General features: G+C 39.6%; 3 protein-coding genes across 5 annotated transcripts; 1 reads left to right on the forward strand and 2 right to left on the reverse strand.

Moving 5' to 3' along the window:
• The first annotated feature begins 619 nt into the window (after positions 1-619).
• LOC137725381 (uncharacterized) lies at positions 620-3,588 on the forward strand. 3 transcript variants are annotated; one of them, XM_068464042.2, is made up of 2 exons: positions 620-771; positions 1,566-3,588. In XM_068464042.2, the coding sequence occupies exon 2, from the start codon at positions 1,608-1,610 to the stop codon at positions 3,267-3,269; it is 1,662 nt and encodes a 553-aa protein (XP_068320143.2). In that variant the 5' UTR covers positions 620-771; positions 1,566-1,607; the 3' UTR covers positions 3,270-3,588. The 3 variants fall into 3 exon arrangements, with proteins under 3 accessions (XP_068320143.2, XP_068320144.2, XP_068320145.2); XM_068464043.2 differs by having other exon boundaries at positions 749-846; XM_068464044.2 differs by lacking the exon at positions 620-771 and adding an exon at positions 879-1,176.
• A 762-nt stretch (positions 3,589-4,350) lies between these two features.
• Positions 4,351-6,734, reverse strand: ERG28 (ergosterol biosynthesis protein). Its single transcript, XM_068464045.2, has 3 exons — positions 6,475-6,734; positions 5,339-5,545; positions 4,351-4,645 (listed from the first exon to the last, which is right to left on the reverse strand). The coding sequence occupies exons 1-3, from the start codon at positions 6,587-6,589 to the stop codon at positions 4,575-4,577; spliced, it is 393 nt and encodes a 130-aa protein (XP_068320146.2). The 5' UTR covers positions 6,590-6,734; the 3' UTR covers positions 4,351-4,574.
• A 1,631-nt stretch (positions 6,735-8,365) lies between these two features.
• On the reverse strand, positions 8,366-10,384 carry LOC137725958 (uncharacterized). The gene is made up of 2 exons (XM_068464804.2): positions 9,552-10,384; positions 8,366-9,395 (listed from the first exon to the last, which is right to left on the reverse strand). Exons 1-2 carry the CDS (start codon positions 10,166-10,168, stop codon positions 8,702-8,704), a joined length of 1,311 nt encoding a protein of 436 aa, XP_068320905.2. The 5' UTR covers positions 10,169-10,384; the 3' UTR covers positions 8,366-8,701.
• Positions 10,385-11,115: the final 731 nt, after the last annotated feature.

Here is an 11,115-nt window from a genome sequence, read left to right on the forward strand (position 1 = left end):
ACATTTGTATGGATGCATAAGAGCCTTTCAGGAAGTAAAAATGATAGCGAAAGAGCCCTAAAGAGAAATCCGTAATGATATATGTTTAGCCCAATCTATGGTACCGACATATGACATTTTAAAAATTGATTTGTTGCAACATTGATTTCATGATCAGTTATGCTTCAGAGCCTTATGATTTGAAACTTATAACTGTTTAATAGTGTATTTGAAAATTTGTAAAACGACCATTGAAGTTAAAAACTCATTGCACTGGTGGCTCTTTTGTCCACTTGACCATCAAGTTAAACGCTACTTTTTATTAACATCAATATCATGCGTAAAGCTCTTTCCACATAAATTTATTATGGTCTTCAAACACTAGGACAACGACTCACTTAGTACTACATTCTAATATTATTCTTCTTCACTTGTAAGTATGAGGTCTTAGTTTCGATTCTCGCCAAAGACGAATTTAAACTACATTATTGTTCGCCCGTTGTGAAATTAAGCACACCTCCTTCTCCATTAATGAAAATAGTATTATTTGTTAAAATGAAATAAAAAAAACCACGAGGGTGACAACATGAACGCTAATTACTAGTTACTACCTACAAATACAAGTTACTAGTTATTCGTTGCTTCATTGGAACTAATGTTGACATTAGATCCGGTCATTCTCCACTGAAGTATAGAAACTCCTCTCTCTCTCTCCACTCGCGTGTGACAGAGAAGTGCTTTGACATCCACGACCCCTGCCTTTTACTTTGACTCCAACTGCGTGCTTCTCAGGTACTTCCTTCTTCTTTGTCTTCCACCATTATCTCTCTCCTTCTTTACATCTTTTCCATTTTTTTTATTTCTCTAGTAAGTGTATGTTTTTTTAGTAATTAATCAGTAATTTCCCATATTTTCCATCTATTAGTGTAGAATAGCTTCTTGCTGCTCACAATTTACTAATTTGGAAGATGGGTTTTGCTTGTGGATTAATCAGATTGGATTTTTTGGGGGTTTACGTGATTTAGGATCTTTCTGATTGATGGGGTGTTGTAGGGTTTGCTTGTGGGTTTACTTCGTTATCCAGTTATGATTTGGATGCTATCTTTCAGTTTCGTTGTTAATTTTCCACCATGTTTCTGGCTATGGGTTTTACTTCTTCTAGTAAAGTTTGCCGCTTTCCTACGAGGAAGTGAATGGGTTAGTTTGGATTCTGAATTTCCCTTTTCTTTTGTGTAGTGAAATTAGCGTATTTGGGTGTATGTTTCTGGTGTTTTGAGTCAAAGTATGTCGAGAAGTAGGTGAATTTCTAAATTGGTGTCATCTTAATCGCGTCCTAAAACGTGCAGTTTGAGTGAGAGTTTAAACATAAAATGGGCACACAAGGGATCTGTTTCGACAATGTTTGGTTTTCTTTTAAAAATTTAAAGTTTTGGTGTTAAATTTGTATGATATGAAACCTAGATTTGTGTTCTAGACTTTTAATTTGACTGATTTGCATTGGTTGAGTATTGTTTTTAAGTTTATTAGTTTTACAGTTTGGAGCATAGGCAGGTTTCTGACACTATATTTTTTATGTTTGCGAATAGGGAGACCTAAAGATAGGAGTAGGGTACTAGGGGGCGTACATCATGATCAAGCGGGCACCGAGTAGGAACCAAAGAACCAAAGGAATCAGGGTGAAGCATGTTCTGCAGATTTGTCTGCTGCTTGGGGTCTGCTTTTGGTTACTCTATCAGGTCAAGCATTCCCACGATAAGAAAGTGGCATTAGATAAGAAAGATGAAAAAATCTCAACCGGAAGCCTGAGTGAGGGTGAGCTTCCAAAACTTGGGAGGAAAGACCTTCCAAAACTTGAAATCCCTAAAAATGAGAAACAAGAGGAAGAGGAGGAAGGCGAAGGAGCAGGAGAGGAAGACGAGAAACCTGAAGTAGATGTGCATGAAGAAGAGGATCAGAAACAAGAAGTAGACGCGCATGAAGAAGAGGATCAGAAGCATGAAGTAGGAGAGGGAGAAGAAGAGGATCCAAAGCATGAAATCGGAAAGCGAGAAGAAGAGGATCTGAAGCATGAGGCAGAAGAGCAAGAGGAGGAAGAAAACAAGAACGAGGAGACGGAAGATGATGGAAGAGGAGCTGGAGATGATGAGATAGATGAAAATGAGCAAGAGGGGAAAGAAGGGGAAGTGGAACATGATGAGGAATTTATAGATGAGGAGAAAGAAAGAGAAGATGATGGGAATGAGAAAGATGGTGATAAGAAGGACGGTGAAGAGAGAGAGGAACAAGAAGAACATGAGAATTCATCAGATGACCAAGATAATGATACCCATGATAAGAATGCTCATGAAGCACGAGAGGAGAATTACAAGGGGGATGATGCTTCTAGTGCAGTGACCCATGATAATCAAGTTATAAGCACTGAAACTGAGAAAGTAAGTTCGGAAAACTCAAATGAGAACCCCGAAACTACTACACTAGAAAAGGACAATTCAACAATGGTGGAAGAGAGAATGGCTGGAAATGGTACTATTTTAAATGTAGCTACAAGTGAAGAGAAAGTTGATGGTAATATGTCCAATCCTGCCGAGAGCTCACTCTTAAATGCGATGGTGAAAACACAATCTAATGATCAATCAGAAGCAGCAGGAAATAACTCAACCGTGGTGAGTACCGAAGCTAAAGATAATTTGACAATGGTGAGTACAGAAGCAGGCAATAACTCAACAGATATCAACCAGGCAACTGGTTCATACCAGCAGAACTTAACAGAGACTGTATCTGAGTCAGCTCACTCTGAAAATGGAACGGTGGATGGTAGGACTACTGGAGAGGACGTGATCGCACAAACCATGGTTGTGGAACAGGCCAACAACACAGTTGCTGAGAACAATGAATCTGTCTCAAATTCAACAATATCCATTAAAATTGAGAATGCAGATGGGGCGTCGGGAGAATCATCTAACTCCTCTAATACAGTAGCGACTAATGTGTCAGAGAATATCGTAAGATCTGATGGAGCAGCTGAAACAGAGGATGGTTCTGGATTTTCATCGATAAGGGAGACCACAGATGCCGCTCAGAATGAAGAGTCTAATGGTACAAGTGAATCGGACAGGACGGGTGAAGGTTCAGACTCCACAAATGGGACAGAGGACACGACTCATTATGAGCCAATTGATTCTTCTGATTCCCATATCACCCAAGACGAGAAAGAGGCTCGCACTGATCTAACTACACTGCCAGAGATAACAACCGAGGGGGATGAGAATGGAGAGGTTGCAGCAGAATGATGATCATGGTTTTTGGTTTCTTCTGATGCTTCATGTTTTCATGCTTGCCTTTGCAAAGCAACTAGGTTAGTGTTTGTGAATTTTAATCCACGGCGAGAAAATCAATATAGCAGTTAAAAATTAAAATGTAGGCTAGTTTATATCAGCAGCAGGTTTAATCTGTAAAACCAAATCCAACCGTCCACTATGCTGTTTATTTGCACCTTTTATCTTTCTTTTCATCTATTCTTTTTGTTTGCTGTTTGTGTAAGTTGTAAGCTCCTGGGACGAAGCTCGTTATGCTTTAGAATGAAATTGAATTGTTGATCCAAGTTGAAAATTTGGATGTTATTTGAATGATTGAATCGGAAAAAAAATAAGCGAATTGTTTTGCTGAGTTTTGAACAGTTTGTGCTTTGTTTTGGAAGCAGTTTCCTTTGACCTGTTGGTGGTCTCTGGTGTGCTGGAAAACGTAGTTTCGCCAGACGCTATGAAACTAAAACTTCTTGGTATGTTGTATACCTGGTGGTACATATTGGCGTATGGATAAGTTTTGGCTTGACGTACGACAATCACTATTTTGAAGTGTTAATAATAGCTCTTAAGTTTTACTTTCGCTTCGGCTTATAAAATGATGCTGTGGCACGTGAGCCCGCAGCACCAAATTCATGGAATGAGATTGCAGAGTTGTACGGCAAAAATATTCACCTCTCATGTCAAATTGTACACCAGCATGCACCACCTAGTATACAATAGACCAAGCAAAAGCCAGGCAAAGCATATGCTGGAGAATGATGTCGACTGCATCTCTTAGCTGTTAACAACGTCCGCTTTCTTACAAATCTTTATACACCTTTGAAACATGGGACTAAAGACCTTCCTTGAGCCGCTTTAAGTAAAGATACCAAACCTCGCGAACATACAAACCTTCTTTGAAACAGGTTGTGCCTTGTTTTCGTCGTTGAAGACAACCAAACTCTCAAACTCTGACAAGAACACAAGCCAAACTTCATCCAACCTTCTCACAAGCGGAACTTGCTCGCGTTGCTGCCCTTACAGCACGAGGTAACTCTGCGTCTTAAATGACAGCACAAATTTCAGGTGATAATTAAACCGAGGTAAATAACGTTACGCAATGGCAGCTTACAAAGAAAGTGAAAACTCAGTGCATTCTGAACAGTTCGGAGTTAGAATTTCAAATGTTACACCAAATTTCATTGCAATAGCAGATACAAAATTGAAATTACAGTTACAGAAAAGTCAAGCATGATTGAGAAGACACTTAATCAACGTGTGCAGAGAAAACCGAGACAGAAATCAGACGCTTCATTCTGATTTCAATATAGGTTGAGCTTGATGTGCATTCCATTGCAACAGCATCCAGATTATCGACGTGCCTGATCATGATCAGAAGAAAATTCATCGGATATTGCTTATGCAATTCAGTTCAACATAAAATAAGCAATCAGAAAAAAGCACCATCACTGGAAAGGGAAATTCAGAACTATATGGTATTACCATAAGACAGTAATTCAAACATCAACTAAGGGTTTACGGGAAATCCAAACACTATTTGTCATCAGATATTATCACATAAAAATAGTTTGCAAACAGTTGAAAGACACACAGATTCATTTTCAATTAAAAATATACTCTGTAATAGACTATGAATACACCGTTTTCTCTACTTCCTTTTCCATCAAATGAGCGAGAATCGAGTCTTGTTCTCTTTTAAAAGTGCCGATGGAACAAAATTTTCTTCTCCGAATAACTTTACTTCAGAAAAGGTGGCATTAGCAAAGTAATTATAGATCCTCTAATTCTTTCTTCTTCTTTTTTTCTGATAAGTTTCATCAGATATACAAATATTTGTCTTTAGTCCCGACTAGTGCTTGCAGCCCAAATTTAAGTGTGATTTATGGCATTTAAAAGCAACAGCAACATTCTTATGCTTTAAAACAAGTAAGATCACATACAACAGGCTGTAGAGAAGATTTTTTCGATATCAAAAACTAATTGCTGCACATTATTACCAGAACAACATAGGATGCAAAGTAATATTGATGTAATATAGCCAAGTGAATAGATACCTGCAAAAAAGCCGACAGTTGAGAGATTTGCAATGGCCATCGTCTGATATATTAGGTACTCGGTCAAGAAATGGCCAAGTGCATAGACAAACGACAGAAAGGTAGCTAGGTACAGAGGTTTGTTTTCAAGGTTAAAGGCACAGAGATAGCAGAGTGTGCAAGTTAAAAGAGTCCAGACACCAAATGTCCTCCCATGAACTTCAGTCACTACAGAAGAAAGAATCAGAAATAAAACACATGAAAAATTAGGACACAATAAAAGTGCAAAGCGAATAGCTAAGAACCAGAAGCAGAAACTAAAACCGAACTCTACATTCTGCATTAGAAACATAATAGTCTCATAAGTAACAAAAATCACAAGGTTGCAGATGCTGATTCAGCAATGAACAATTTAGGAGGATAACTCTATGAGATAAGGGAACTAAGGACTATGAAGATTACGTGCATCCCTTCCATGAATTAGACAAAGCAAGTGTTGGGTTTTTCTCAGCATGAAAGATAAACTTCGGTGTGATCTTGAGATTGAATCTCGAATACAGTAGTAATACCTAATGAAGCTAGTGATCTGAGTTTTGGGTTTTTCTCAATACGAGAGAGAAACATCGGGTGTGATCTTGACATCAAATCTCGAATGCAGTAACAGTACCTACTGCCTCATGAAAGCTAGTGATTTGAGGCATTTAACATATCTAAAATCTCAAACAATCTGAACATCCACACAACGCCTTCATCCCCAAAGCACATATAATTCAAGTAAAAACCATCCCATTACGGATTTGCATCGAAAGAGACGACTCTCAAACTTTCTCAAACTTTACTTATGGATGAAATGTGACCCTTGGATCTCTCTGGATGTCCACAAAATCCATAAAATCAAATAGTTGAGAGCTTCCTTAACTTCCTCACACGATTAAGAACACAAGAGTTATAAATTCATATCCAACCAAACTCCCACATTGATCAACATTTGCTCTCTCTGCAGTGAAACGTACCACAAAAAATGGACAAAGGGGTTGTTTTTCTCAACTTTCCAGGTACCAAGAGTAAACCAGACAATTTTCTCGGCAACCAAACAGGAAAATTAATGGGAGTGAGATTTAGGTGTGAGAGAGAGAGAGAGAGAGAGGTGTACGTACTGGGGGATTTGGAGAAGACGGCGAGGCGGAGAGCCCAAATGTCGAAGAACCCGAACCAGACGGAGACCAGCCGGAGCGAACCCACTAGCATCAGCCACCAGCTTAGAGCCTTCATTGCAAGAGAGCTTGAAACCGCTAGCGGCGGCGTCAAAACAAAGCAAACCAAAACAAAGCAAATGAAGTCAGCAGAGCGGCGAGCAGCACAGCACCGGCAAGTCAGCCTTGTGCCGTGGAGTTTCCAGTATGTTCGGGTTTTAAGCCTACACAATGCGTTTGATGGACGAGTTGGGATGTGGGCTATAAGTTCATTATCATGAAATCATTCAGCCCAACCACCTGGTCACTGACCCTATTGTTTTTCTTTTTTTATAAAAACTAACGAAAAGTTAAAAAAAATTTTAATTTTAATGAACAGTATCATAAATGTTTTATTAAAATTATTTTTTTAAAGTAATTCTTTTTCTTTAAATTGATAATTACAATTTTATCCTTTTATCTTTAAAGAAATACTTAGAAATTAAAAATTATGTCATACTGGCTACTTAGTACTACAGTCTGATATTGGAAGTGAGAGGGTTTAGGTTCGAGAATTTGATACCAAATTAAGTTGTCCATTGTGCAGCTTAGCCGAACTCCCCTTCCCCTTAGTGTAAAATATATCGTTGTACTAAAAAAAAAAAAAAAAAAACTATGTCATTCTAGGTGTTTGGTCTAGTGGTATGAATAAAAAAGAATGAGCTGGAGGCTTCGCCAAGACAACCCACTTTTTTGAAGGACAGAAAGACTAACAGAGACATTTCAGCGTCCCATAGCCACCATCGTGCGATTCCCCATCGCCAGGAATTGAACCTAAGATGTGCCGTGTGGAATACGGGTTTAAAATTCATCGCCAACCACTGAACCACCTCATGATTATTGGTATGATTTTTTCTTTGGATGTGAGGAGTCATGAGTTTGATTCTCGCAACATGTTTTTAATTCTTTTTCTTTTAAAAACAATCAAAGTTTATGTTTAGGCAGAACATGGGTGGGTGGACTGAGTAATATGATTCTTTTAATAAAAAAAGAGTTCAGTGGAAGATAAAAGAGGAAAGCGGTGGGCAATTCAGGAGTGATTAATAATCCCACCATTTTTCATATTTTAAATTAGCTGGCCTAAAATAATTTAGAGTTTAATAATCGTGCACAATGCCTTTTGGCAGGAGAAATAGAATAGTGCATGGGTTTGGTATCTCAAGTCACACCACATATATTTTAAGTTCGAAATCTCTCTCTCTTCTTTCGTAGTTTGTAAAAAAATAAATAAATAAATAATAATAATAATAATAATAATAATAATGCACATTTTAAATATTTCCTTAATCGCATCCAAAATCGTAACAACCAAAGCTTGACAATTTTCTTGTTTTACAGAGGCTGAAATTGCTACAAGACAACAATTATACATTACTCTATAATACTGAAAAAACCGATGTTTATGTATTCGTTTGGTTTTGTGAACTTTTTGGTATTAGTTGCATTGACGTGTCTAACTTTTACAAAACCAAAAATTTCTATAAAAAGAAAAATCATAATTGTCTACCAAAAAATTATGGAGGAGATTGTCTGCCTTTTCATTTTCATACTCTTCTCATGCTCTCGTATGTGATTACGGTTAAGTCACGTCAACATTTTATATTAATTTTTTATAGAAATAGTAAAATAAAAAGTAATAGGAATATAAAATATTAACGTGACTTAACTTTAACTATACAACACACAAACAGAAGATGAAAATAAGATGGCAGACAATCCACCTCTAAAAATTATACAATTAGGATTACAATTACACACACGTCCAAGTATTAAATCAAATAATCAATCAACATATATCCACTCTGGACAGCCAGCCTTTTTAATTTGTGCCATCCCATCAAAAATAATTTTATAAATTTCCCACCAAACATTGGATTCTTCTCAAACAAAAACTCAATCATGTATTAACAAAATAGCACAATCAATTCACAAAAATTACAAGAAAAAAAAAAATTGATCTAAAGATTTTAAATCCTGCCGACTCATTCCTCACTGTACACTCTCATCCAACAAAATTTAAAAATTTTAAAAACGGCAGCCGAAAAAAATGCTGTGTTGGCAGTTAATCACCAAGAAAAAAAAGAATCCGATGCCTAGCCGACTCCGCAACGACAAACCCTTCCCTCTAAACGACAACCACCCCCCGGCGAATCTACTGCTGCCTCAGCTCCTTCCGGAGTTTCTGAGAAAACGGCCGGCAAGCATCCATGCTCAGATCCATTGCCGCCGCCAATGCCACGTAAGCAGCCGCATCTTCCGTGCAGGTCACGTGCTGTACCCCGACCTCCACCTCCGGCTTGCTACACTTCCCGACACCCTCCACCGTAGAGGACATCACAAATCCTCTCTGTACCAGGCTGGGAAGCAGCCCGAACCCGAAGTCTGATCCGGATCCCGATCCCGGTCTGGACGACGTCCCCGACCCTAAGTCGAAGCTGCTGTGGGAGCTGTTCGCCGGTGTCAGGCTCGAGGTCAGGTCGATCGAGAACTTCCCGCCATTTTTTGCGCCAAGGGTGGAGTTCGCGAGAGTCGAGTTCTGGAGCTCGAAACGGTACCCGACGTTGTCGGAGCCGCCGCGCTCGAGCCAAGCCTCTAGCCGGCCCCAAGGCTGCCACGTTCCCTCGTTCGGGCGGAGGATGAGCCACGCTCCCGGGTTGGACCGGCTCACGCGGTGTGAACCTGGCGAGGCTACGAACGGGGTCACCATCGACGCCGCCGCCACGGGCGAGCCGGATAGGTCGTGGATCGTGATCGACCACCCTTTCCGCTCCTTCGCGCTTTGCTCCTTGTGGGTCCCACCGAAAGGCAGCCAATTTCGCGGTGTGCCTGGCTGTGATGACATTGACCTATTGAAAAACAAAACGAAATTAAAAAGGAAAATTAGTAATTGAGTGGCGATTTATTTGTTTCCTATTGGGGAAATCCAATTTCGCACTAGGGCAAAACTGAGAGATTTTCTCGGCAACCAAACTTGTGATTAGGACTGGAAAGTGAAAACTAACCTCGATTGCAAATCGTTTCTGAAGCCGAACTTGCAAGTGAAGACCGGCTGCTTCACATTCCCTTGGACTTGAAATACTTGAGGGCTACACTCGGGCTCTCCGTCGAACTGAAAAACGAATCTCGGGTCGGGTTCGGCCCGGACGCTCAAATACAACTCCGCCGACGAGGAGCCATTGCCGTTACCCTTCTTCCCACCAATGGCGATCCACCCGTTCTGATACACAACGGGCCTGGACTCCGCCACACCCAGCTCTGACAGCAGCACATTAACCCGACCCAACAACTTCGCGCTGTTTAACCCGCAAGTGGAGCCCGCCCGACCCGTGTAGACCGCGATTTTCAAGATGGGTCGCTTGGAGGATAAAGTCTCGATTTGGGTTTTGTTCAAATTGAAGCAAGCGGCGAGGGAGTGGTTGTGGGTGGCCGTCTGCGCGGCTTGGCCGTCGTTGGCGATGAGCGGGACCGTGGAGACCTGGTGGGGGAAGTTGGAGAGTTTGATTTTGCAGAAGCAGGGGGAGGAGGAGGGGTGGACGGTGGCGGAGGAGGGCCTGGAGGCCATGGGAAACTTGAGGGTCAAGTCCCCGACGAGGATCCGTACAAACGGGCACGGATCCATTGAAAGGGTTGGGAGTTTTGGTCAGGGTTTGATCTGGGAAGTTTGATCGTTGTGATTGTTGGGTTTTGGGTGGGATTAGGAATATAAGGGGAGAGAGGGGGAGAGAGGGGTAGAAGACTGGAAGAAGATGGAGTATGAAGACGAGAGACAGGCTGTAAAAACAGCTAGAGTCTGATGTGCAGAGAATCTATAGGCTGCGGCCGAACTCAATGACCTAAGCATGGCCTCTCTTCCTTTTTTCTTCTTTCAGATTTTCATTTTTATGGAAAATATTTAATATTTATTCATATTTAAATGGATTTTATGGTAGTTTGCTAACCAACTGCTCTTCCTAACATTTAACACATTAACGCTATAATTTGTCAAAATGTATTTTTAGATAAAAAAAATTACAGGCCGTAACATGAAGATTTTGATAAAAAATAAATTTAATTAAAATTTGGAGAAATAAACAAATTAAATTTTGATAAAAAAAAATTCTTTTCACAAAGTTAATGATTTATGACTTAGAAGAGATAAATTATGGTGATGATAATACTCGAGAACTAGTTCGATAAAGAGCCGAAATATGCTTAGTGTTGCATATTACATTCTGGTGTGGAAACTTTTAAATGAGATTTTAATTGTAATATGTTTTGCCACAATACCTATTCAACATATAAAGGAATACGAGTTAATATTGTCTTAATACAATTTATATCTTCATTACCCCTCATTTAATAACGATAGGTTTTTATGATCAGAAATTTTAAATCCTGAACTGAAAGAGTAATAAAAATGTCTTGTTGGACGGCATTATGGCATGACAGTGAGGATATTTAATGATAAGAGTATTACAATTTAGTTTTTAATTAAATTAATTATATTCTAACAAAAATTCAATTCACATACTTACTACATATAATGGTCAAAACTGATGCGCATGTCAATACAACGACAATTTTCGA

Source organism: Pyrus communis, chromosome 5 (assembly GCF_041283825.1).
Source record: "Pyrus communis isolate YQ-2024b chromosome 5, ASM4128382v1, whole genome shotgun sequence".
Classification (NCBI taxonomy): domain Eukaryota; kingdom Viridiplantae; phylum Streptophyta; class Magnoliopsida; order Rosales; family Rosaceae; genus Pyrus; species Pyrus communis.